Source organism: Lynx canadensis, chromosome B1 (assembly GCF_007474595.2).
Source record: "Lynx canadensis isolate LIC74 chromosome B1, mLynCan4.pri.v2, whole genome shotgun sequence".
Classification (NCBI taxonomy): domain Eukaryota; kingdom Metazoa; phylum Chordata; class Mammalia; order Carnivora; family Felidae; genus Lynx; species Lynx canadensis.
The window spans coordinates 115453191-115478064 of record NC_044306.2 but is presented as its reverse complement, the minus strand read 5'-3'; the positions used below and the strand labels follow the sequence as shown (position 1 = coordinate 115478064).

The window sequence follows — 24874 nt, the reverse complement described above, 5'->3', positions numbered from 1 at the left end:
GAAGCCACCATTCTACTTTCTGTCTCTATGAATTTGACTGTTCTAGGCACATCATCTAAGTGGAATCTGTATTATTCCTTTTGTGACTAGCTTATTTCACTTAATGTTATATCTTGAAGGTTCATCCATGTTGTACCATGTGTCAGAGTTTCCTTCCTTTTTAAGGAATAATAGTCCATTGGGATATTTTCAGTGGAATAATGTATGCACCACATTTTCTCTATCCATTTATCCACCTTGGGACACTTGAGTTGCTTCCACTTCTTGGTCACTGTGAATAATGCTGCTGTGAGTATGTGTATACGTAGGACTAACAAGGACTAAATTATTAAGAGTCCTTGCTTTCAGTTCTTTTGAGTATATATCTAGAAATAGAATTGCTGGATAATATGTAATTATTTTTAATTTTTTGAGGAATTTCCATAATGCACCATTTTACATTCTCATCAGCAGTGTGCAAGGGTGCCAGTTTCTCCATATTTTTGCCAATAACTTATTTTGTTTTCACTTTTGTAATAGCCATCAGGATGTGAATAGATCCCTTCCCTGACCTCTGTTTTATCTATTGCTCTTCTGTATGCATTTCTATGAAGAAGGATTTTATGGCTAAAAAAGTTTGAAAGCCACCACACTAATGATATTTAGGGTATCTTTCTGTTCTAAAAATCCGTGGTCTTGTTTATCTGTAGCTAATAAACCTGAACCATAAATGCTTTTCTGATTTCTGATCTCTGATCTTGCAGTAGTTGAGAAGCTAAGGTGCCTCAGTTTCCCCAGTGTGATAGAGAAGAAACCTGTGTTGGAGGGAGTGAGCTTGTGTGTCTGTGGCCATCCTTGACTTGGCTCACATGTGTGCCCCTCACAGATGGTCACAAATACAGGGTTTGCATGCCTCTAGCTTTGCCCACAGCCCCTTGGATAAAAGGTACAGGACACATTCACATGCCCTTCAGTTCCCCTTTTGCCTGGCATCTTAACCACCACTGCCAAAAAACAGTTAGTCTGTTTGCCAAAATAACAGACTTGTAGCATTTTTTTCCACTTGGCAACTGACCAAAAGACTGGTTATTAGCTCTTGTTGTTGTTGTTACTATCCCTTTCAAAGTAATGTGATTTTTTTGTAATTCTAAAATATCTTGAAGGTTATGTAAAATTTGTTGTTTCTAGTTATAATCATGACTTCTTTTTAAAAAAATTTTTAAGTCTTTATTAAATTTTACTTAGTTAACATACAGTTTAATATTAGTTTCAGGTGCAGAATTTAGTGATTTATCACTTACATATAGCACCCAGTGTTCACCACAAGTGCCCTCCTCAATGCCCATCACCCATCTAGCCCATCCTCCCCCCTCCGCCCCCATCTCCCCTTCAGTAACTCTCAGTTTGTTCTGTATAGCTAAGAGTCTTTTTCCTGGTTTGCTTCTCTTTCTCTCAACCCCCATGTTCGTCTGTTTTGTTTCTTAAATTCCATATATGAGTGAAATCACATAGCATTTGTCTTTTTCTGACGGACTCATTTTCTTTAGCATAATACTCTCTAGCTCTGTCCACATCGTTGCAAGTGGTAAGATTTCATTCATTTTTTTTAATGGCTGAGTAATGTTCCATTGTATGTATGTGTATGTATGTATGTATGTGTGTGTGTGTGTGTAGAGAGAGAGAGAGAGAGAGATACACACATACACACACACACACACCACAACTTCTTTATCCATTCATCAGTCGGTGGACACATGGGCTCATTCCATAATTTGGCTATTGTTGATACTGCTGCTGTAAACATAAGGGTGCATTTATCCTTTTGAATCAATATTTTCGTATCCTTTGGGTAAATGCCTTGTAGTGCAAGTGCTGGATCGTAGGGTAGCTCTATTTTTAATTTTTTGAAGAACTTCCATACGCTTTTCCAGAGTGGCTGCACCAAGTTGCATTCCTACCAAGAGTGTAAGAGGGTTCCCCTTTCTCCACATCCTTGCCAACACCTGTTGTTTCCTGTGTTGTTAATTTTAACTATTCTGTATAGTCATGACTTCTTGAGAACTTAGTCCTAAAATGATTTGGAAACTGGGCCTTTTTAGAAATACATTTATTATTCGTTCATGTGTTCTTTTCATAATTTTTAAAAATGTTTTTATTTATTTTTGAGACAAGAGACAGAGCATGAGCAGGGGAGGGGCAGAGAGAGAGGGAGACACAGAATCTGAAGCAGGCTCCAGGCTCCGAGCTGTCAGCACAGAGCCTGACGTGGGGCTCGAACCCACAGACCTGAGCTGAAGCTGACGTGGGGCTCGAGCCCCTGACGTGGGGCTCGAACCCACAGAGCTGAGCTGATCATGACCTGAGCTGAAGTCGGACGCTCAACCGACTGAGCCACCCAGGCGCCCCTCACAAATATTAAGTGTCTTGCATGTGCTGGGTATTGGGGTGGGTAAAAGGTGATGTGTTCTTGCTGCTTTTGGGTAGCTCATTGTCCAGAGAAAGAAATATAAGCATGAATAACAACTAATAAAGGCAGACAGATTGCCTATCTGTCATCTGGGATGTGACCTGATACATATGAAAGTTTTGGTGGTTTAAATGTCTTCAGCAAGACTTTTAAATATGTTAAGATATGATCTGACCTATAGGATACATCTTCTACAGTAAGGAAAAAGGGAAATTTAAAAAGTATATGTAAAAAAAGGCATATGTATATATTGCACTACATACATATATTTTTAAGTTTATTTATTTGAGAGAGAGAGAGGGTGCAAGTGGGGAGGGGCAGAGAGAGAGAGGGAACGAGGTTCTGAAGCAGGCTTCATGCTGACAGCGGAGAACCTGACATGGGGCTCAGATTCAAAGTTTGATGCTTAACCGACTGAGCCCCCCAGGTGCCCCTGCACTACATATATGTATATGAAATTCATATTTACTGGAAATTCTGGTTGGACTGCAGATGGGAGTGTGCCAGAACCACCCTGTATTGGTATTTGTGTGAACAGCAAATTCAGACTCTGAAGTGGATGATGCAACAGCTCTTTTGGAAAGGTCTCTGGGTATTTTCTTGAGTTCATCATTAAAAGTTGGTGTTACTCAACATTTCCATGTCTAATTTATCTCTTTCACATCTGGAATTTCTCCTGTCTGTTGATGGGTTAATGACTATTATTCTGAAATACGCGAGATTTTTACAACATAAAATAGCCTGTGACCAATTTGTTTTTGATTTATCTGTTGTGCTCATACCCTGGTGATTGAGCTACCATTACATAAGTGAGCAGCCATTGACAGCTGGTGGTTCACACCAGCTCTGTACTTTTTCTTTCAGTATTTGGAGTCCTATATGGAAGATTTGTTTTGTATCTGTAAATCAGTAGAGGTACCGAGAAGTGACCACCTCTGTTAGAGATTGGGGGAGGTTTCACTAAAGGAGAAATAGCCTCTGTGTTGAAGGTTATTGGAGTCCCCCAAGCAGCAATGAGGGAGAAGGGGCTTCCTGGTAGGGGGAACCACCTGGACAGGGGCATGAAGCCATGAAATAGTTCAGAGAAGGAGGAAGTATGGTGTGCCTGGGGTAGAGTACAGGCCCTGGTTACTGTACTCCAGAGCATTTCGTATTTAGCAATTACTTATGGGACAGGCACTGTGTACAAGGCATATGATAAGTACTAGAAGGTACAAAGCCCAAAAGAGTTTCTGCCATAAAGAATTTAAGTCTAGGGGCAGAAATTGCTAAACAAAGATCCAAATGACACAGTTTACTTTGTTATAAAGTTCCATAATAAGACCAGCAAAAGTCTAGCTCTGTGGTTTCAAAACAGAAAAAAAGAGCACATTCGTTTGGAAAAAGGCTTCATGGAGAGGGTAACATTTGAAGTGGGCCTTGAATAATGGGTAGAATTTTTTAAGACTGTAATTAAAGGTTGAGATTAAGAAAAAGGTGTTGTCCAGCAAATTGTGACTCTCAGAATAGTGATACCATTAATGAAGTTCAAAGAGAACTGGATTTAGGGTCAGGATGATGACTGTAGGACATCAAGATGATGACTAAGGATGGAAGGTGTTAGTTTTAGGCATAGTTGGAATTATGAGAATGATTGAGAGTCCAGAAGGAAAAGATACAGAGACAAAAAGAATATTGAAAGCAGAATCTTGAAGGATTTGTTTAAACAAAGGTTTAAACCTTTGTTTAGAGGCTGAAAGATTGAGAGAAGTCAATATGGCTAAGAGGAACAGAGATAAGAAATAGAGGTAAGAAATTGGAGACAGTTTAAAAATTAAGCCCTAGTTGGCAGTGTGCAGGGCTTTGGAAAAGTAGAAGATAAAGCTGAAGAAGAGGCATTGGCTTTAGCAGTTAGAAGACCACAGATAAGTTATACAGCAGTTGCGGTGGAGGAAACCATGTTGCTCATGTTTAAGAATTGCATAGTGGGGGTGAAAGTGGAAGCACTGAGGGTGGTGACCAGAGTCACAGTTGGCAAGCATCACTGCACCTTCTGTGAGCCTGGCCTTGGTCTGGACACTTCAGATGCATTCACGTCTTTAACATTCACAGCAATCCAATGAGAAGGGTACTGGTTATCTCTTGTAACAGATCAGGAAACCATAGATAGAGAGGCTGCATAACTTGCTCAAAGTCCTCCAGTCCAGTGGCTAAGCCAGGGTTTAAAGTCTGATTCTAGAAGTTGTGTTGCACATACTATTCTGCCACCCAGTAATTGGTAGTGAAGTGAAGGCCAGCTTTAGGCGGTTAAGGAAGTTTGAAGGTCCCCCCTCCCCAACTTTTTCTTTTTTTGTTTTTTTGTTTTTTTTTTTAATTTTCTTCAAGTTTTTTAAATTTTTTTTTTTTCAACGTTTATTTATTTTTGGGACAGAGAGAGACAGAGCATGAATGGGGGAGGGGCAGAGAGAGAGGGAGACACAGAATCGGAAACAGGCTCCAGGCTCTGAGCCATCAGCCCAGAGCCCGACGCGGGGCTCGAAGTCACGGACCGCGAGATCGTGACCTGGCTGAAGTCGGACGCTTAACCGACTGCGCCACCCAGGCGCCCCTCAAGTTTTTTAAATGTTTGTTTATTTTTGAGAAAGAGGGACAGAGTGTGAAGTGGCGAGGGGCAGAGAGAGAGGAACACAGAATCTGAAGCAGCTCCAGTCTCCAAGCTGTCAGCACAGAGCCCGACATGGGTCTTGAACTCATGGACCTGGGAGATCATGACCTGAGCCAAAGTCGGACGCTTAACTGACTGAGCCACCCAGGCACCCCTCTTACTTTCTTTTTAAATGAAGAGAGATCCCAGTCTGTTTGTAAAAAAAGGAAGGACATAGAAAGGAACAAATCTTGGGATCGGAAGGTTTAAGAACCAGGACGCCTAAGTGGCTTAGTTGGTAAGCGTCCAACTCTTGACTACGGCTCAGGTCATGATCTCTTGGTTTGTGAGTTCTAGCCACACCTCGGGCTCTGTGCTGACAGCTCATGGAGGTTTTCTCTCTCTACCTCTCTCTCTCTGCCCCTACCCTGCTGGTGCTCTCTTTCTCTCTCAAATAAATAAACTTAAAAAAAAAAAGGCATAAGAACAAAAGCAAAATAAAATAATTTACCTTAGGAGGCTGTACCTGGATCCAGTATTAGGCCTCAGACCCTTGAAGAAGGAGGAAGGGAGCTGCCTAGAATAAAAATAATCAGCTCTTGTGATATTCCAGGCACTATTTTCAGTGTTTAGCATGTATTAACTCATTTAATCCTCTCAACAACCCTATTGCCCCATTTTTTTTTTTTTTCTATATAAGGAGACGGCCCACAGAGGTCATGGAACGTTTCCCATCTCACATCTGGTAGCTGAGCTCCAGATGGGCTGGTCCTTGCTCAGCTCAGAAAGGTCTTGACTGTTCCCCTTGGACCCAGCAGTGCCTTTTGGGTCAAGAATAGCCAGCACGTGAGCTCCAGATGTGGACAGCTTACCTTCAAATCCTAGTTCCCTTCAGACCTTCGGTTTTGTTATAGTTATAATACTTACCCCAAAGGCTATTATGAAGATGAAATTGGGTAATTTATGAGGAGTGAAAGCTCCCTGAGAGCAGGGGACTTGTTTTATTCACTACCTTATTCCAGAGCCTGAAAGAGGCATGGATGACATAGATGTTGAGTCAGTAGTAGGCAGTAGTCATTTGAAGGAGTGAACGTGGAGATGTAGCCATAGCCAGCATGTACTCTAAACGGTAGTTCTCCTCTCCATAGGGGAGCTCAGGTATTGGGAATGGGATCAAAAATGCTCACCCTCAGAAACCAAGTGTTTTGTCTGTGACTTTTGATCATTCTGTGGAAAGCATTTTCTAATAATCTCTGTATTTTTCACCCAGACTGTTCAAAGGTTTCCCTGCTATCCATATTGTTTGTGTACCCCAGTACATTAAAACCTTGGATTGTGAGTAACTTGTTCTGCGAGTGTTCCACAAGATGAGCAGACATTTCTTTTTTTTATTTTAATTTTAATTAATTAATTAATTTTTATTTTTTAATTTACATCCAAACTAGCATATAGTGCAATAATGATTTTGGGAGTAGATTCCAGTGATTCATTCCCTATGTATAACACCCAGGAGCAAACATTTCTAATAAATTTAACTTTATAAACAAGCAGTGTCTTGTAATATGAGTAGTACATGACACCGAATTTCACATGATCACAACTGAGCCAGTAGTTCTTCTCTCACTGAGGGATTGTGGGTGATGGTCTCCCATGCTCAGATGCTCGGTCTCAGGCCATGGTGTTTGGCAGAAATCTGTGATTTTTCAGAATGTTGGAGGGTGCCCACAACTGGCACTAGTGTGTTTTTTGTCACTTCAAAGCACCTATGGACAGTCCTTTGCTTTTCCATACAAGAGTAAGCATAGGAATGCTTTGCCTCATTCTAGGTCAGGCTGCCTGCAGATACAGACTCTTTTCTCTGCTGCCTTATTGCCAGTTAACAGCATATGACAAGAGTCTATTGATACTGTACTGTAGTCAATATCTGTGCGAGTGTATACAATGGCCCTCATGCAGAAAAAGGTTGAAAAGTGGTAAGAAGGAGATGATTATGGTGGAAGTTAAGAAGGAAATCATCGAGAATTATGAATGAAGTGTGTGAGTGGCCGAAATTGCAAGATTTTATAGGAAGTCTGCGTCTGCATCTCATCTGCAGAGGAGAAGGAGATAAAGGTAAGGGGATCCCTCACTTCAAATGAGATTAGGGAGATGTTTAAAATGCGGGAAACTGTGCAAAATTTTGTAGAAAAGCACCACTGGAATAAGGCTGTAGCAGAGCGAGCAATGAATCTGTTTAACGACAATGCAATGTCACATTTCCGCGAAATCCTCAAAAGGAGGCAAAACCAAGTGTCCTTGGATAGGTTCCTTGTTAAAATTGCACGAAAAGAAAAAGATTCCATTGAGCCAATAGATAGCAGTGATTCCTTTAGTGAGAGTGAAAGTCGTCTCACACAATAACCCTCTTCTCTTGTCTCCCTCGTACCAGCCACAAAGGTTTTCAAAGGTAAGTGCAGGTTAATTTATTTTTCTTTATATTTTGTATTTTCTTCTTTATTATTTTGTATTCTATTACAGTATTGTAATCATTTTTATATGAATAGTTTTAGGTTGTAGAACAAATCATCTAACTTTCCATTATTTCTTAGGGGAAATACGCTTTGATATACAAGTGCTGTGGATTACAAGCATGTTTTCAGAATGAATTATGCTCACAAACCAGGGTTTTACTGTACAATTATATTTGGCTTCCCAGAACAACACAGCAGTCTTGTTCTGTTCTTAGCCTTCAAAGCAGAGTGTAAATGAAAGCCATGAATGAAAACCTAACTTCTTGAAGGACTCAGGACTTCAATGGGGAGGAGTAACTAGAAAGCCATAACCATGAACCACCATATCTATCATAGGAGAGAAGTGGGCCTCAGCAGCAATTAGGAATGAATCTTACAAGACTGATAGAAGTTAGATGGGAAAGAGATTTTAAGGTCAAAAAGAAGCAGCTAAAGAAACTGTGGGATGGCCTTAGGAGTTACAAGTGTTATAGTTTTAGACTTGTTTAGACATGTTCCTTCCTCCCCAACCACCATGAACCCGTGGAGACTTTTGCACTTTAAGAAAATGAAACAAACCTCTGTTAAGGTTGCAAGAGATGAGCTTGAAAGGGGGAAACTCTTTTGGGAGGCTTTTGCTGTGGAAACATCTGGCCCTACACTGGTTTGTTTTGTGGGACTGAAAGAGGAATGTTGTTGAACTGTCAACGCTGTGTTTCAGTTTAAATGTGTGACGACTTCTTCTTCTTCTTCTTCTTCTTCTTCTTCTTCTTCTTCTTCTTCTTCTTCTTCTTTTTTCTGATACTTTTTTTTGTATACACCTTCTTAATATTTCATTTTATGGTTACCAGAAAGGTTAGATGAGGTCATTGCTTTTCAAACTAGGGTCTTTATGAAAGCTTATTTTGAGGATCTGAAAGTTCTATAAGAAATTTAAAAATTATGTGTTTTCCTGTCATTGATGATCTTGAAATTTTAAACATCTTCTGGATGATGTGAATGTTTATTGTATCACTGATAAGATCTGATACATCAGTGCCAGTATGTACACTTGTGTTTGTAATATCATTCGTGTCAAGGGAAGACACAGTGCCTTCTCCAAGAACCTTTTGCTATAAATTGAAGAAAGAAGTGGGAGAATGGAACAATTACAGGCATTTGGTAAAGATATAACAGCTCTGGATACTGAAGAACTGAGCCTTTCAGTGGTTAGCACAATACTTATATTGTAGATACTTGTGTTACATGGATCCTCTCTTGGGGTCAGTAATTAGCTGTAGGAATAGTGGTAGCCACATAATGTGTTTTCCTGTTCCAAATGTCAAAAATAATCATATATGCTCTTTTACTGTAGGTTTTAATCTCATAATTGTCAAGAGAATAAACTACAGAACCATAAGGTGACACCTTATTAAAATGGACATTTGATACTTGAGAATTGGTTAAATAAAATTAAATGAGATAGGCCTGATGTCTGGCACATACGAAGTACTCTAAACTGTAGTTGTTACTAGGGACAGCAAACCTCTGTGGCCTCTGGTTTCTGTTTGCTGTGGAGTTTTTCAAGGGATTTCTTCTCTAGGGAACTCAGGATTTTACCCTGGCACTGCTGCCTGTGGAGAAGAAAGGGAGCAACTAGCTTAAGACTGTTGGGGGTTAGCCAGGAACCAGCAGTCATCAAAGATCAGTGTAGATGCATATGTGGCCAGAGATCAATACTAGAAGAGAGCCATTTCAAGGAAGATACTGGAACATAATCAGGAAACAAGTGTGTGGGGCTTGACCTTCAAGAAAGGAATTAAGAAGCAAGTTCTGTTTAGGGGAAATGTAGCAATACCCTCATGTTCAAGAGTCCTGGGCAGAAGTAGGAGCTTGGTGGAGCCTGACTTTTCCTTGAGGAATTTGGGGAGAAGTTAGAGGAGAGGAGTCTTTCAGATAGTATGTTCTAGATAACATTTACAACTTTCTCAGGGACAGGGCAATAGGAAGACCTAGAAACCCTACTGATTTAGGGACAGAGATTTGCTGGCCTCTCAGTGGTTTGAGGAGATAGTTGGCAACCCAGGATGGCTGGGATGGGGTGGGGATAGGGATCAGGCATGACAGGTTCTTTATTTTAGAGTGATGTTTTGGTTCTTGGGCTGCGCATTAGAATCATCTGGGGGTGCCAGATGCCTTCAGACTAAGTAAATCACAGTAAATCACAGAATCTGCAGGTGAGAGTTGGACATTGGTTGATTTAAATGACCCCCCACCTGATTCTAATCTGCAACCAGGTTTGAGCACAGACTGTAGAACATCAGAATCACTAGGAAGGCTTTGTTAAAATTCTGACCCAATCCATAGTTTCTGATTTATTGGGTTGGGAGTGGAGTCTGAGAATTTTCGTTTCGTTTCTTTCTTTCTTTTTTTTTTTTTTTTTAAGTTTATTTATTTTGAGAGAGCGAGCAGGGGAGGGTCAGAGCAAGAGGGAGAGAGTGGATCCCAAGCAGGCTCCACGCTGTCAGCAGTGGAGCCCAACTTGGGGCTCAGACTCAAGAACCATGAGATCATGACCTGAGCTGAAACCAAGAGCCAGATGTTTAACCAACTGAGCCACTCAGGCGGACTGAGAATTTGCATTTCTAACAAGTTCCCAGCTGATGTTGATGCTGCTGGCCCAGGACCCATACTTTGAGAACTCCTATTCTAGAAACAGGCTGTTTCAGGTGTCTGTTGAGGCTTTAATGCTCACATGGAAGCTGTCATTTAACTGGATAGATGTTCTTGTTTATCAAGTCCTTTTTGCTGTGACTATGACTGTGATATGATTGAACTGAAGGCTGCTTCTGTTGTTATTATACCACTTGCTAACCCTAACCATGGGAAATACACAAGTTGCCGAACCTCTTTAAGCCCCAGTTTACCTTATCTACGAAATGGAATGGTCCTTCCAATTTCATAAGAACTGTTCAAGTGTATTAGGACTCCAGTTTGGAGAAGAACTGACACATTGTTTAACAGGAATTTTTGTGGATGTCACCAAGTCCATAATAGTTACTAAGGAAGGCATGAGGGAAAGAGAATACAAAAAAGTCAATAGCATGAAATTTTTATAAAATGATATTTTATTATTTTTGTATCTTGAAAGCTGGTTGTCTTAGCAAATAAGGCAGCATTCCTTGGACTCCTCTAACTAGATTACAAGAAAAGTTCTGGGGTCAGGCAGCCTTGGAATTCGACCTCTGGCTTCACAGCTTAACAGCTGAGTGATATTGCCCTCTCTAATTCCTTTTCTTCATTTGCAAAACAGGGTTGATGTCTGCTTTAACAAAGTTGTTGGATTGATCAGAAATAGTCTTGGAAAATGCAGAGTATGTGCCTGGTACATAGTAAGTGCTCAGTACATTGCGGCTCTTAATTTTGCCGCATTTGTTGCTTTTTTTTCTTTCTTTTTTTAAGGGTTTGTGTTCTTTCTGATAATTGTGGATAGAGACTGTTACTTCTGTAAGCACTCCTAGCTCTCAGGGATCTCATAGGAGAAATAAGACAAGTGCATTAATAATTTAGAAAGAAATAAGTTGGCCTTTATTAAGTGGCCTCTGGCTGTGTAGCCATGCTTACGACGGTCTCAGCTTATAGAGCCAGTCTGGGGTAAGAGTCCTGCAGCTCTCAGGTCTGACATGGAATGCATGGGGGCAAGGGATAGACTGCTTGATCTTGAGTCCATCTCAGTGCTGGACAGTTCAGACACATAGCAGTAGGAAAGGAATACCAATCCCATTTGGAGTAGATTAATATAGTAAAAGAACATTGGACTCATCCTGTGGAAAGCATCTAATACGTGCCAGGCAATGAGCTAGTTGTGTTTTGTTTGTTTGTTTATTTATTTACCAAGTAAGCATTGAGTGCTAACTATGGGCCATGTGCTTAGGTTTGCAAAGACAAATAGGACATGAAGTTGTCCTCAAGATGTTGCTGACCTGATGTCTCTAGAATATGTCTGCAAGAAATGACTGCAGGAAACTTGAACATCAGGTTGGGTTGCTGTCTGTGGGTAGATAGAATGAAAATATTGCTGTAACCTGAAATCACTTGAAGTGATGCTATAAAGTTCATTCGTTCTATCCGTAATAAATTGTGACCTGCACCAAAGAGCTTCTTCATAAAATGGAAAATACTTCACAGAGAATTTAATTTTCTCTTTTTTGCCTGTATTTTCTCCATTCAAACCTAACCATATCCACTTTGGTTTTAAATAGGAATGTCCTGGGGAGCCTGGGTAGTTCAGTCGGTTGAGCATCAGACTTCGGCTCAAGTCATATCTTGCAGTTCATGGGTTTGAGCCCCACGTGAAGCTCTGTGCTGACAGCTTAGAGCCTGGAGCCTGCTTCAGATTCTGTGTCTCCCTCTCTCTCTGCCCCTACCCCTTTTGTGCTCGCTCACCCTCCCTCCCTCCTTCTCTCTCTCTCTCTCTCTCAAAAGTAGATAAACATTAAAAAAAATTTTAAATAGGAATGTCCTTTCTACCTGTGTCTACACCATAAGACTTCCTTCATATTTTCCTGAAGTTTTATGAATTAATCAAGAAAAGAAAAGCTGAAGTAGAAAATGTTTACAAAAACAAAAACAAACAAAACTGTCAGGAATAACTATTTAGAGTATACAATTGTTGCCTTCTCACTAGACCAGAAATACTGGTATAGGCACTTTGGAGAGTCCAAAATCCTAGAAAATGTTCCAGTCATTTGAGTAAGAGAGAAAAAATTGAGCCTTTCTCAGACCAATGAGGCACTGTGGAGCTAAGGGAAATTTTGCAGAGCAAAAATGTGATCAGTAACACACTGGGAAAGATCTGTCTTCTTCCTCTCTGTTAGGTTTGTCCCCTCCTTGCACCTCCTGCATCTTCTAGTTGAGAGGGAAAATAAACAAATGTTTTTAACACGCTCACTTTGACATGATCATTTGACATGTGCACTTTGCTCTCCCGGAACATTGCCTGGAGAGTCTTGATTTAATAGCTGTTTTTGGCCAGTGTCTACACACACATGTTGTCTCTAGTGTGCTCATTCAGGATGAGGCAAGGCAGGGACCCACCTGCTCAGTGTCTTTTTGCAGGGGTGGGGTTGTGGGAGAACAGAAGAGGGAGTGGCTGAAGGAGTTAATCAGAGGACTTAGGATAAGAGGAGGGTCAGCATATAGGCTGAAAATGCTTTTCTGGCCATGGTTTTTCCTGGTTGAATTTTAGTGTTTTTATAATGCATGTGGCTTTGGTTTACTTGAATATTTGAGGGCACTTTCCTCTCCAGGTTTGGTTCTGCTTGCAGTTTAAACAAAGTAATTATAATTGATCCTTGAACAACATGGGTCTAAACTATGTAGATCCACTTATACATGGATTTTTTACAATATTGTAAATGTATTTCCTCTTCTTTAAGATTTTCTTAACATTTTCTTTAGCTTGCTTTACCGTAAGAATATGGTATATAATACATAAAACATGCAAAAATATTTAAAAAAAATTTTTTTTTAACATTTATTTATTTTTGAGACAGAGAGAGAGCATGAACAGGGGAGGGTCAGAGAAAGAGGGAGACACAGAATCTGAAACAGGCTCCAGGCTCTGAGCTGTCAGCACAGAGCCCGACGCGGGGCTCGAACCCACGGACCGTGAGATCATGACCTGAGCCGAAGTCAGACACTTAACCGACTGAGCCACCCAGGCGCCCCGCAAAAATATTTTTTAATTGATTGTTATTAGTAAGGCCTCTGGTCAACAGTAGGCTTGATAGTTAATTTTTGGGGAGCCATAAGTTGTATGTGGATTTGCAATGGTGTAGGGGGTCAGCACACCTAACCCCAAGTTGTTCAGGGGTTAAGTGTATAAGGAAAGCATTGTGGCTTATTTGCTCTATAACAAAAAATTCCCCATGACTGTCAAATCAAACATGAGTATAATAACTTTGAAAATGGGTTTCTAGAGAAAAGGTGTGAAATCACCTCTTATTTGTTCCTTCCCTGTCCCCTTCCCCCACACCTCTTCATGGTTAATCCTTTATTCCTTGGAAGTTGGCCCATTCTGGATGTCCTCCTCTTATCTAGCCTTCTGAGTTCAGATGCCTGAAAGGATTCTTCACTATGGCAGTTTTTATTTTATTTGACTTCCCATATATGGAGCCTTATATATTTAGTTTTTTCCCCCATGTATTCTCAGTGTGATTATAAAGTCCCTGAGCAGAAGGACACTGCCCTCATTTTCTTTATCTCTCTTTCCTTCAGCTTTGGTACTATCTTGTGCCAGATGTACTTGAATTTTCTTCTCCAACTCCTTGAGGAGCAAAAAAACTTGAGTGATGCCTGCTGGAGAAAAAGGAGGGGAAGTGGACTGGGACCTAGTCATGTAGAAATCTGAGGAATCCTTTCTGTCCTAGTCAAAGGATGATCTAGGTCAGAGGTTAAGAGGGACAAAGTGAAGATCACTTATGTCATTCCAGAGGGACTCTCAGAGGAGCTGGAACAAAAATGCGAGGTCCCTAAGCCAGCACCTCTGCTTGCCTCCACCTTGCAGGTGAGGTGTCCCATCGCTGGTCGTCACACCTCCCTTCAGCTGTTGCTTCGCAGGGTTGTCTGTCTCCAACTAGTTTAATTTCATCACCAGATGCATCTGGAATTTGAGATTTATTTTCTTAGTTTCTGTGTCATGATTCTCCACCAAATCTCCCCACTTCTCCAGCTTTGGTGATTTAGGCACAGGACCCAGCGTATAGTTATACTCATGGCTACCATTTGTTACAGCAAAAGGATACAAAACAGAAACAGCAGAGGGAAAAGATGTGTGGGGCAAAGTCTGGCGGAAAACAGGGGCAAGCTTCCAGAGTCCTCTCCCAGTGGAGTCGCACAGGACACACACAGTTCCTCCAGGAATAAGTTGTGACGGCACATATGGAATGTTGACCAGGGATGCTCATTGGAGACCCAGGGCCCTTGGTCTTTATTGGGGCTGTTCACATAGGCACCCTCTGCCTGGCACATACCAAAGTTCCTGACCCCCAGAAAGAAAGCAGGTGTGCAGCAAAAACCACAATGCATAAGCAGTTTAGGCACAGAGAACCATTCTTCTCCGGGAAGGATGGGAACCCTCCAAATCTAAGTTTCCAGGTGCCAGCCAAGGGCATTTCTAAAGATAACAGTCCCAGGCCTGCTGTGTTGCCTTTTCTGCACTGTGTCTAAATTTGCTCTTGCTGTTTTTGCTCTGAATTTATTAGATGGTCAAATTTGTGTCACGTGATTTGAGGTGTTGGCAAGATGAGCCTGGGTCTGCTGTTATTTAGAGAGAAACCCTCCTCTGGATTGATGGGGGTTTTGCTTTCCGGACGTTGTTTTGCTTTGGCCATGCTGCCTGCCTGCAGCTTGTGTTTCTGCCAATAGGGCAAGTTCACCGCTTGCCTCTGTCCTTTTATCAAGGTAATTCTCGTTACCACCACTACCCAGCTATGGTTGTTAGACCTTCCTGTCCTGGCAGCATTTTCTTTTCTTGGTTCCCAGGCATGCTCTGGGGCAGGGCAGTACTGATGCTGCCTGCCTACAGGTCCCACAGGCTCAGACTTGCAGCCCCTTTATGAAGCTTTCCCAGGAAGAGAACGTAGGTGCTATTGTAATTAACTTCCATTTAAAACCTGTCTTATAATTTTTATAAGTGTTCTTAGGAAATCTTGGCTCAGGGATTTGAACCTCTTTGCCTTTGAGTTTTGCTTTTCTGTTACTTTTCCTCTCTGGTGTTCAGCTTTGAATTTTTAGTTGCCTAGTTTAAAAAAATCTCACATCATGATGGTAGTTTAGAACTGTTTCTTCCTGTCATCTCTGGGCAGGTTCATTTCAGCTAACCTGTCCCTCCCCTACTCACTGTTGGCCTACAGAAGTTCTAAAGCAGTGGCCCTGCAGGGGTCTTCTCAGACCCTGAGGGGCATGTCAGTTGTGCTGGTGTCCTGTATCATTTATATTTGTCTTATAGGCCATGGTCCTCTTACTTACGGCTTGAACTGAGTACAATGCCTACCTGTAATGTGACCCAATGACCTATTTTTAGCCACACTACCTATTCCACAGTCCTTGCCAAAGCTGTTGGCAAATTATGATGGAATTGGGATTGACTCGTCACTGAATATAGCTGAACGAACCTGGCTCCAGGTGAACTTTGAGCAGCTTCACTAAATGTGCCCCTCAGGACTTAGCCAAGGTGGGATGGGGCAGGGAGGGAAATTGCCCTCCTAAGTTGGCTGACCACCAAAGACCTACTTTCATGGGAACCATGTCGCTAAATAGCCCTTGGAAACTTTTTGCTACAGTTATTCAAGTCTTCCTGTTACTGAGCTAAGGACGCAGAAGAGATGAGCTAAGTGGTCAAGCTACACAGGAAATTTTAAGGAAATTTTAAGGAAAAAAGATGGTGGAAAAAAGCGCTCTGTGAGTGGGCTCTTGAGCACATGGAATACGGCTAGTGCAACTAAGGAACTGAATTTTGAACTTTAGTCCATTTCAGTTAAATATCATATGTGGCTAGTGGCTCCCTGTTGGACAGTACTGTTCAGGGAAGTGATTAGAGTGTGGCCTTCAGAGCCTTGATTCAGATCCCAGCTCTGCTGCCTACCTGTTGCATGACAGTGCACATACTTCTTATAAGGTGGTTTTGAGAATTTGTCCATCCACATAAAGGCTTTAGAGCAGTGCCTGGCAAGAGGTATGTGTTTAGTTGATACTGGCTTATTATTACGTTTACTTGGTATTTTGAATGGAATGGTGGCAGAGTTCGTATGGAATATGAAACTCTACTATTTTTATTCTTTTATGTTTTCTTTCTTTTTTTGCTCTAGGTTGCTGCAGCAACTGGCCACACGGTAATGTTGGTGGACCAGACAGAGGACATACTAGCAAAATCTAGAAAGGGGATTGAGGAAAGCCTTAGGAAAGTGGCCAAGAAGAAGTTTGCAGAAAACCCCAAGGTAATTTTTGTTTTATATGATTTCAAGACCATTCCTCTGACCATATCACATTTGGTGGCCTTTGCTTCTTTTTCGATTTGTTGTGTAAAGCTCATTTTCCCATAACTTTAGACCAGTGTAAGTAACATCATCACTGTACATACTAACTGTAAGAACTGATTACAAAACAGGAGAAGTAGATAACCATATTGTTGGGTTTTGAGGTGGGGGAGAAGGTTTCTGCAGGTAGTGAACTCATTCTGTCCATTGAGAATTTGGGTTAAGGAACACCTGTTTTGTTATACTGATGGAAGAGAGTGAAACAGGAAGGTAATTTTTGTACTTGTAAGTTTAAAAGAAAATGATATAATAAACATTGTATTCAGATAGAAAATTTTTTTTTTTAATTTTTTTTTCAATGTTTTTTATTTATTTTGGGGACAGAGAGAGAGCATGAACGGGGGAGAGGCAGAGAGAGAGGGAGACACAGAATCGGAAGCAGGCTCCAGGCTCTGAGCCATCAGCCCAGAGCCCGACGCGGGGCTCGAACTCACGGACCGCGAGATCGTGACCTGGCTGATGTCGGACGCTTAACCGACTGCGCCACCCAGGCGCCCCTCAGATAGAAAATTTTGATTGCTTAAACAATGTCTTATGCCCTTTTATAATGTCATTACCAGAGAGGAAAATACAGAATGTTCTCACTTCCCAGCAGCAGAGGGGGTGCAAGAACCTGAGGAACCCTAGAAGGCTGGAAACTGGTTCACTGACTCATTTTCTTTGGACCTTCACATTTAATTAGAAATACTGTGGAAGTCACCAAGTGAATTTTTGTTTACGCTTGTCACCTTGTTAAAGTTGCTTAAGATTGGTTCCCTTGGGGCTTGGATGGAATTTCACTTTCATACACAGGCAGAGAAGAGTGCAGGTAGGGATTTTGTTCGGTTTGTCACCTCAGGTGTCCATAGTGTATGTCTAGTTGCCTTTTCAAAAAAAATTATTTATTTATTAAAAAAAATTTTTTTTTAAACGTTTATTCATTACTGAGAGATAGAGACAGAGCCTGAGCAGGGGAGGGGCAGAGATAAGGGGAGACACAGAATCCGAAGCAGGCTCCAGGCTCTGAGCTGTCAGCACAGAGCCCGACAAGGGGCTCGAACTCACAAACTGTGAGATCATGACCTGAGCCGAAGTCAGACACTTAACCAACTGAGCCACCCAGGCACCCCTCAAAAATTTTTTTTAAAGTTTATTTATTTTGAGAGAGAGAGAGTGAGCATGAGCAAGGGAAGGGGCAGAGAGAGAGGGAGAGAGAAAAGTCCCGATCAGGGTCCACGCTGCCAGCACAGAGCCCAACATCAGACTCATGAACTGTGAGATCATGACCTGAGGAGAAATCAAGAGTCAGATGTTCAACTAAGTGAGCCACTCCAGCACCCCACCTTTTGAAATTCTTTATTATAAAAGAATATATATGCCATTTTAGCTATTTTTTATTATATTTTATTATTTTATTATATTTATTATATTTTATTATATTTTATTATTATAATAGAAAAATATGCCATTTTAGCTATTTTTAAGGGTAGAATTTGGTGACTTTAATTACATTCACACTATTGTGCAGCCATCACAACTCTTTACAAAACTTTCATCTTTCCAAAGAGAAACTCTATACCCATTAAGCAATAACTCCTCATTCCCTCCTTCTCCCATCTCCCAGTAACCACTAATTTGCTTTCTGTCTCTCTGAATTTGCCTGTTCTAGGGACCTCCGGTAAGTGGAATCATATGCTTTTTGTCCTTTTTTGACTTGATTTATTTCATCTGTCTTCAAGATTCATCCAGGTTGTAGCATGTGTCTGACCTCCACTCTTTATCATGCTTGAATAATACTCCATTGTATGTCTATATACCACATATTGTTTATCCATTCCTGTCAGTGACCCTTGGGTTGTTCTCACCTTTGGACCATTGTGGTGAATAATGCTGCAGTGAACATTGATATACTATCCGTTCAGGTCCTTCTTTAATTCATTCACATATGTACCAGAAGTAGAATATCTGGGTCATATGACAGTCCTGTGTTTGGCCTTTTAAGGAACCACCAAACTGTTTTCCACGGTGGCTAAACCATTTTACATTCCTACAAGCAGTGTATGAAGGTTCCAGTTTCTCCACATCCTGGCCAACACTTGCTTTTTATTTTTTTCATAATAGCCATCATGAGAGGTGTGAAGTGGTATCTCACTGTGGTTTTGGTTTGCATTTTCTTTTTCTTTTTCTTTTTTAAGTTTATGTATTTGAGAGAAAGAGAGAGAGAGAGAGCATGAGCAGTGGAGGAACAGAGGGAGAGAAAGAGAGAATCCCAAGTAAGCTCCATACTGTCAGTACGGAGCCCAATGCAGGGCTTGAATTCATGAACCGCAAGACTATGACCCGAGCCGAGATCAGAGTCAGATGCTTAACTGACTCAGATACCCAGATGCCCCGCTTTGCATTTTCTTAATATGTAGTCACCTTTTAAAAATCAGAGGGGCAGGAGTGGAGATAATTTTTACTTTCTCCCTGAAGAAATCCAAGCAATAAGTATCACAGGCAGATTAACAACTGGCATCTGTCCCCCAAATTCTTTTTTTTTTTTAAGTTTATTTATCTATTTTGAGAGAGAGAGAGAGTGAGCAGGGGAGGGGCAGAGAGAGAGGGAGAGAGAGAATCCAAAGCAGACTCTGCGCTGTCAGTGTGGAGCCCAGTGAGGGGCTGGAACTCACTAACCGTGAGATCATGACTGGAGCTGAAACCAAGTCAGATGCTTAACTGACTGAGCCACCCAGGCACCCCTGTCCCCCATATTCTTAATGATAGGGGGACCTGGGATAGGGCATATTGTGATGAGGGTGATGAGGGTCCAGATGGGGCCAGGGGCGGGGGGGTGTTGCTAAGAGCCCTGGAAGTTGGAGTCAAGGACAGAGTGAGTCTGAACCCAGGTCATCTGCATTTTTCATTTGTTTATTCTGTACACATCTGCTGCTTGTCTCCTTTGAGCAGAGGCTCTGGGACCTGCTTGAAGGATTAAAAAAAAAAAAAAAAAGTGGGTGGTGTGCTCCAGATGCACAGCTCCAGATGAGTGACTCCTTGGGAGTCTGGTGTCTTGGTGTTTCTCATCTGTGCCTGGGATGTGCTTGGAGGAGGGACGAGTCAGCTTCAGCTTGCCTCATTGACACACTGCATGCACTTTGTTCTGCACAGACCAGCACATCAGCCACTTGCTACAGGCGGCTGTGGAGAGTTCAACATGGGGCTGGTCCAAGTCGAGTCACATGCTGCATGTGAAGACAGACACCAGATTTCAAAGACTTAATAGAAAGGACGAATGTAAAATGTCACACTGCTTTTTTTTTTTTTTTTTTAAGTTTATGTATTTTGAGAGAGAGCAGGGGAGGGGCAGAGAGAGAGGCAGACACAGAGAATCCCAAGCAAGCTCCGCACCAGCAGCGTAGAGCCTGATGTGGAGCCATCAGGCGATGGCTTGATGCGGGGCTCAAACTCATGAACGGTGAGATCATGACCTGAGCCGAAATCAAGAGTCAGACACTTAACCAACTGAGCCACCCAGGCGCCCCAAACATCTCATTGCTTTTTATATTGATTACATGTTCAAATGATAGTATCTTAGATGGATTGGGTTAGATAAAACTAATTTTACCTGTTCAGTTTTTAAAATGCAGCCAATAGAAAATTTAAAATCACTTTTTATCTCACATTATATTTCTGTGGAAAAGCTCTGATAGTTGTTTTGTTCCATGATGGTTTGGATGGCTTTGCTGATTATGACCACGTTGCTGAATATGTTCCCAGGCTGACAATGCCCCATGGACAAATTACATCCTGAAATAAAATGGCACTTGTTAGAGGTGCTGTCTTCTTCCTTTTTTTTTTTTTTTTTTTTTTTACAAAGGATTTCTCTGTATTATTTCTCAGGTATGCATGAGTCTACATTTAGCTCAGGAAATTTCTCAATTAAAAATGTCATGGGGGAGAGAAAAACAATATAAGCAGACCATTTAAAACTAAGAGATAAAACAGCCAAATGAAATGTGCAAACTTTGACTACATCTTGAGAGACAACTGGGGAAGTTCGAGAATGCACTATTTCCGGCTATTTCAATGAGACTATGCTATGTAAACAAATGTTCTTATTTTTGGAAGATGCATGTGTACTTATTCTGGTGAAGTGACATGATGTTAGCAATTTACTTTCTAAAGATTTAGCAAGAAAACAAGGGTGTGTAAAGAAAGATAAAACAAGTGAGCAAATGTGGCAAAATTTTAACAATTATTAAATCTAGGTTGATCTACATTACAGTTGCTACTATTACACTAGTCTTTCAACATTTTTACATTTGATAGTTTCCAAATAAAAAGCTCTCAGAGCTCGCTCATTCATATGGTCTTTTCTTTGTCCCCCATCTCCACCAGTAGAAATCCATCCATCCTATAAAGGATATGCCCACACCCAACTTTACCCACAATACTTTCCTAGATTCTTTAACTCCTGTGCCTACACATGACTTCTGACTAGATTATGAGCCTCTAGAAAGCAGGTACTATGTTTTATTCATTTTCTCATTGTTTTATCAGATCTAGCAATTTGATTGAAATCACATCATCTATCACAATCCAAGCTTTATGTGGGCCAGAAGTCTCAAGTGCTGGCTAGTCTACTAGCTATATCACAATCCCTGGGGCATCTTTTTCTAAAAAACAGTTTTCCAGGTACCACCTCAGACCTACTGAATCTGAATCTCTGGAGATGGGCCTAGGAGTCTATGTTTTGTTCTGCTCTTGGGGAGTGGAGAGAGGCTGATACTAATTACTGAATATATTTAGAGGTGCTGTCTTCTGCCCTGACGTATGTCTGTGGAAATCTGGAGTCACAGATGAGACAAAGGTGGGACTGCAAGCTTTCTGCAAGTGGAGGCTGTGTCTGGCATGTTTTTGCAACACCAGTTGCTGGTTTGTGATGGGCAATTATTACTTGAAGAAGGATTGCTAAGTTTGGCTTTCTTACCCTCTCTTGCCCTCACTCAGCTCTTCTCTGCCTTCTCTTAAAAAAATTTTTTTTTTAATGTTTAATTTTGAGAGAGATGCACACAGAGTGCCAGCAGGAGAGGGACAGAGAGAGAGGGAGACACAGAATCTGAAGCAGGCTCCAGGCTCCGAGCTGTCAGCACAGAGCCTGATGGGGAGCTTGAACTCACAAACCGTGAGATCATGACCTGAGCCAAAGTCAGACACTTAATCGACAGAGCCACCCAGGCGCCCTGTTTGCCTTCTCTTAGAGATGAATAGTCAGGGGCACCTGGGTGGCTCAGTCGGTTAAGCATCTGACTTCGGCTCAGGTCATGATCTCACGGTTTGTGAGTTGACCCCTGCATTGGGTGATCACGAGCCCGACTTCTCTCTGTCCCTCTTTCTCTCTCTCTCCCCGTCTCTGTCTCTCTCTCTGTCTCTCTCTCTCTCTCTGCCCCTCCTGGGATATTCTGTCTCTCTGCCCCTCTTTCACCTGTGCCTTTCTCTTTTCATGGTGGGGGGGAAAAAAAAAAAGAATAGTCAGCATCACCTCTCAGACTAATGAATGTTGCTGAGCTAAGCTCTTGCTCCTTTCCAGGCTCCCTGGAAGCCTGTTCCTGGAACAGTGCATGGCAGTCTGCTCACTCACTGAACAGATAGAGAGCAGGCCGATGCAGGTGCTGCAGGTGGACCATTTAGTAACTGGAATAGAGCTGACAAAGAGTGAAGGATTATGACCTGTACACGACAGTGATAGCTGACCAGCAGTTGGGACGTTCCCAGGCTGACTCTTGCCCTGGTGTCTAGAAGCATACTGAGATGCCATCGTCCCTAAACGGAAAAGTAGGGAGTTTTATTTCTTAGAATTCAGGACACATTCCAGTTGCCTCTGGGGCGTGTTTGCCTGTCCTCACCCTCCTCTCTCCTGTCTCAGCAAATCACAGCATTTTCTGGTGAGTCTGGTGAATACTCTCTTCTCCTTTCTTCCACTGTGTCAGGCTGGTGATGAATTTGTGGAGAAGACCCTGAACAGCATATCAACCAGCACGGATGCAGCATCTGTGGTCCACAGCACAGACCTGGTGGTGGAGGCCATCGTGGAAAACCTGAAGGTGAAGAACGAGCTCTTCAAGAGGCTGGACAAGTTTGCCTCTGAGTATGTGACCCTTGGGCATTCTTGTTGGTTTAAGGGCTCCCTTCCCTGGCTTGGGCTTTTCTCCCAGGAGGGAGTCTTTTGACACCAAGCCCACTTCTCTTTTTAATATCACATAGCTGTTTCCAGAAGACCTGACACTGTTTCCCCTGTTCTCCATCCTCCCTGTCTGCTTCCCAAGGCTTGAGCTGCCTCCGTCTGATCCTTGTCCCAAAATGAGGGTGGAATTTCCCACAGGAAAGTGGAGGGTCCATTCAGAGACCGTCCTCTGCCTGGGCCCTCCCAGGCCAGAGGACAAAGAGCTTGGGCATGTCCTCAAATGTCTGCTGAGGAAACTCACAGTAGTTTCATGACAAAATTACTTTTTTTGAGGACAACCTTCAGAATGGTGTAGTGTTTTTTTGTTGTTTTTTTTTTAATGTTTATGTTTGAGGGATACAACATGAACAGGGGAGGAGCAGAGAGATAGGGAGACACAGAATCAGAAGCAGGCTCCAGGCTCTGAGCTGGCAGCACAGAGCCCGACGTGGGGCTCAAACCCACAAACTGCGAGATCATGACCTGAGCCGAAGTCGGACGCTTAACCGACTGAGCCACCGAGGTGCCCCAGAATGGTGTAGTTGAAGGGAATGCCTCTCTGTCTACACAAAGTTCCCTGGGCTCTCCTGTTTTGAGCTTTATCTGGATTAAGTCAAAACACTTGGGAGCATTACGGGAGCATTGAGTTCTTCCCAGACTTCCTGGCAAAGGGTGGGAGAGGCGAGTCAGCCCCATGTAGGTGAGGCATACGGGCGCCTGGGGCTCAGAACTGGCGGTCTGAACGAGTGTCAGCAAGCTTTTGCGCGTGTGCAGCTCTCGTTCTCAGAATTTGGGACCTTCAGTTGTATTTGACTTTTGGCTTTTGGCAGTTGTGACACCTGGCTGATTTATTCACACTCTCCTTGGGGCTTGCTTAGCCACACTTCACCTTTCCTGGTTAGAACTGAAAGTCAGAATAAGATTATATGACAAAAGCAATTCTTAGGCTGCCAGCGAGCAGCAGTTACAGAGAAACGCTGGCATCCCAGTCTGCTGGAACGTGAGCCCTCTTAGCTGTATGCCCTGGTATCCGGAGAAGCCCTGCTTTTGACAAAGAGGAGACACCTGTCTTTCTGTCACCTTTGTATCACTCTGCTGATCAGTGTGCTCTTTCTCTTCACGTTGACATTTAGGGTCTGCAAAAACAGAAAATTCTTTGGTCCAGGTATTGGCTCCCAAGTGAGCAGGGAGCCCTCTAAGGTAATAAACCACCTCCCACCCCAGGAAAGGTGTAGTCTAGAAGTTCGGCCTTTATTTAAATGATGGTCATTCTTTCGTGACAGTGACGGGTCTGACTGCCCTCTCATGTCAGTGTGAGTAATGGAAGGACTGTTAGGGGAAAGGTAGGTGGCCTGGGGCCGTGTCTCTCCCCCCCCCCCCTTTTCCTCTCTGACCTTGGACGGTCATGAAGTCTTTCTGGCCCTCAGTTTTTACCATCTGTAATTGGAATGGGGGGTTAGGGGTAAATAGTTTCCAAGACCTTCCCAGTTCTAACCCTCTTAAGACTAGTTTCCCTAGTAATCTGCAAAATAGGGGTCATGGTACCTATTGCACAGGGTTGTTGAGGATGCTAATCAATTGGACTCACATTTCCTGAGTGCCTGCTGTGTGTCAGGCACTGTACTAGGCTCTCTCACTTAGGTTGATGTAAAACAGATGTGGCATGCGACAGGGCACACCAGAGTAGGCACGCCATGGATGTGACTCTGCTTCTGGACACCAGCTGTCCTTCTCTACACTCTTGTTTTCATTTTAGACCACCTTTATTGAATACCTCCTAAGTTTTGTTTTTGTTTTTTTAGGCAGCTTGATTGAGATACACTTTCCTGTTAAGTTTTAGTTAATCCTGTAGCAGGAGTTTAGAATATGTTCTAGCATCAGAGTTCCAGGTGGAAGCCCTGATGCACCCTGGAAAAGAACATCACTTCCCTAACTGCAGTACAAAAAGTACCAATGAAAAGTTTGGCCAGAGCCCACGGTCGGTCCCAGCTGAGTCCTGTCTTTCCACTTCCAACAAAGTATGAACTCTCCAGTCCACCTCAGCGCCCCCACCCC

General features: G+C 42.4%; 1 protein-coding gene across 1 annotated transcript in view; it reads left to right on the top strand.

Annotated features, from left to right (window-relative positions):
* HADH (hydroxyacyl-CoA dehydrogenase) overlaps positions 1-24874 on the top strand; it is a 50771-nt gene that overhangs the window by 9046 nt on the left and 16851 nt on the right. The window contains exons 2-3 of the mRNA XM_030313297.2: positions 16408-16536; positions 22587-22744. Coding sequence (XP_030169157.1) covers positions 16408-16536; positions 22587-22744 — 287 coding nt within the window. The remainder of the gene's footprint in view (positions 1-16407; positions 16537-22586; positions 22745-24874) is intronic.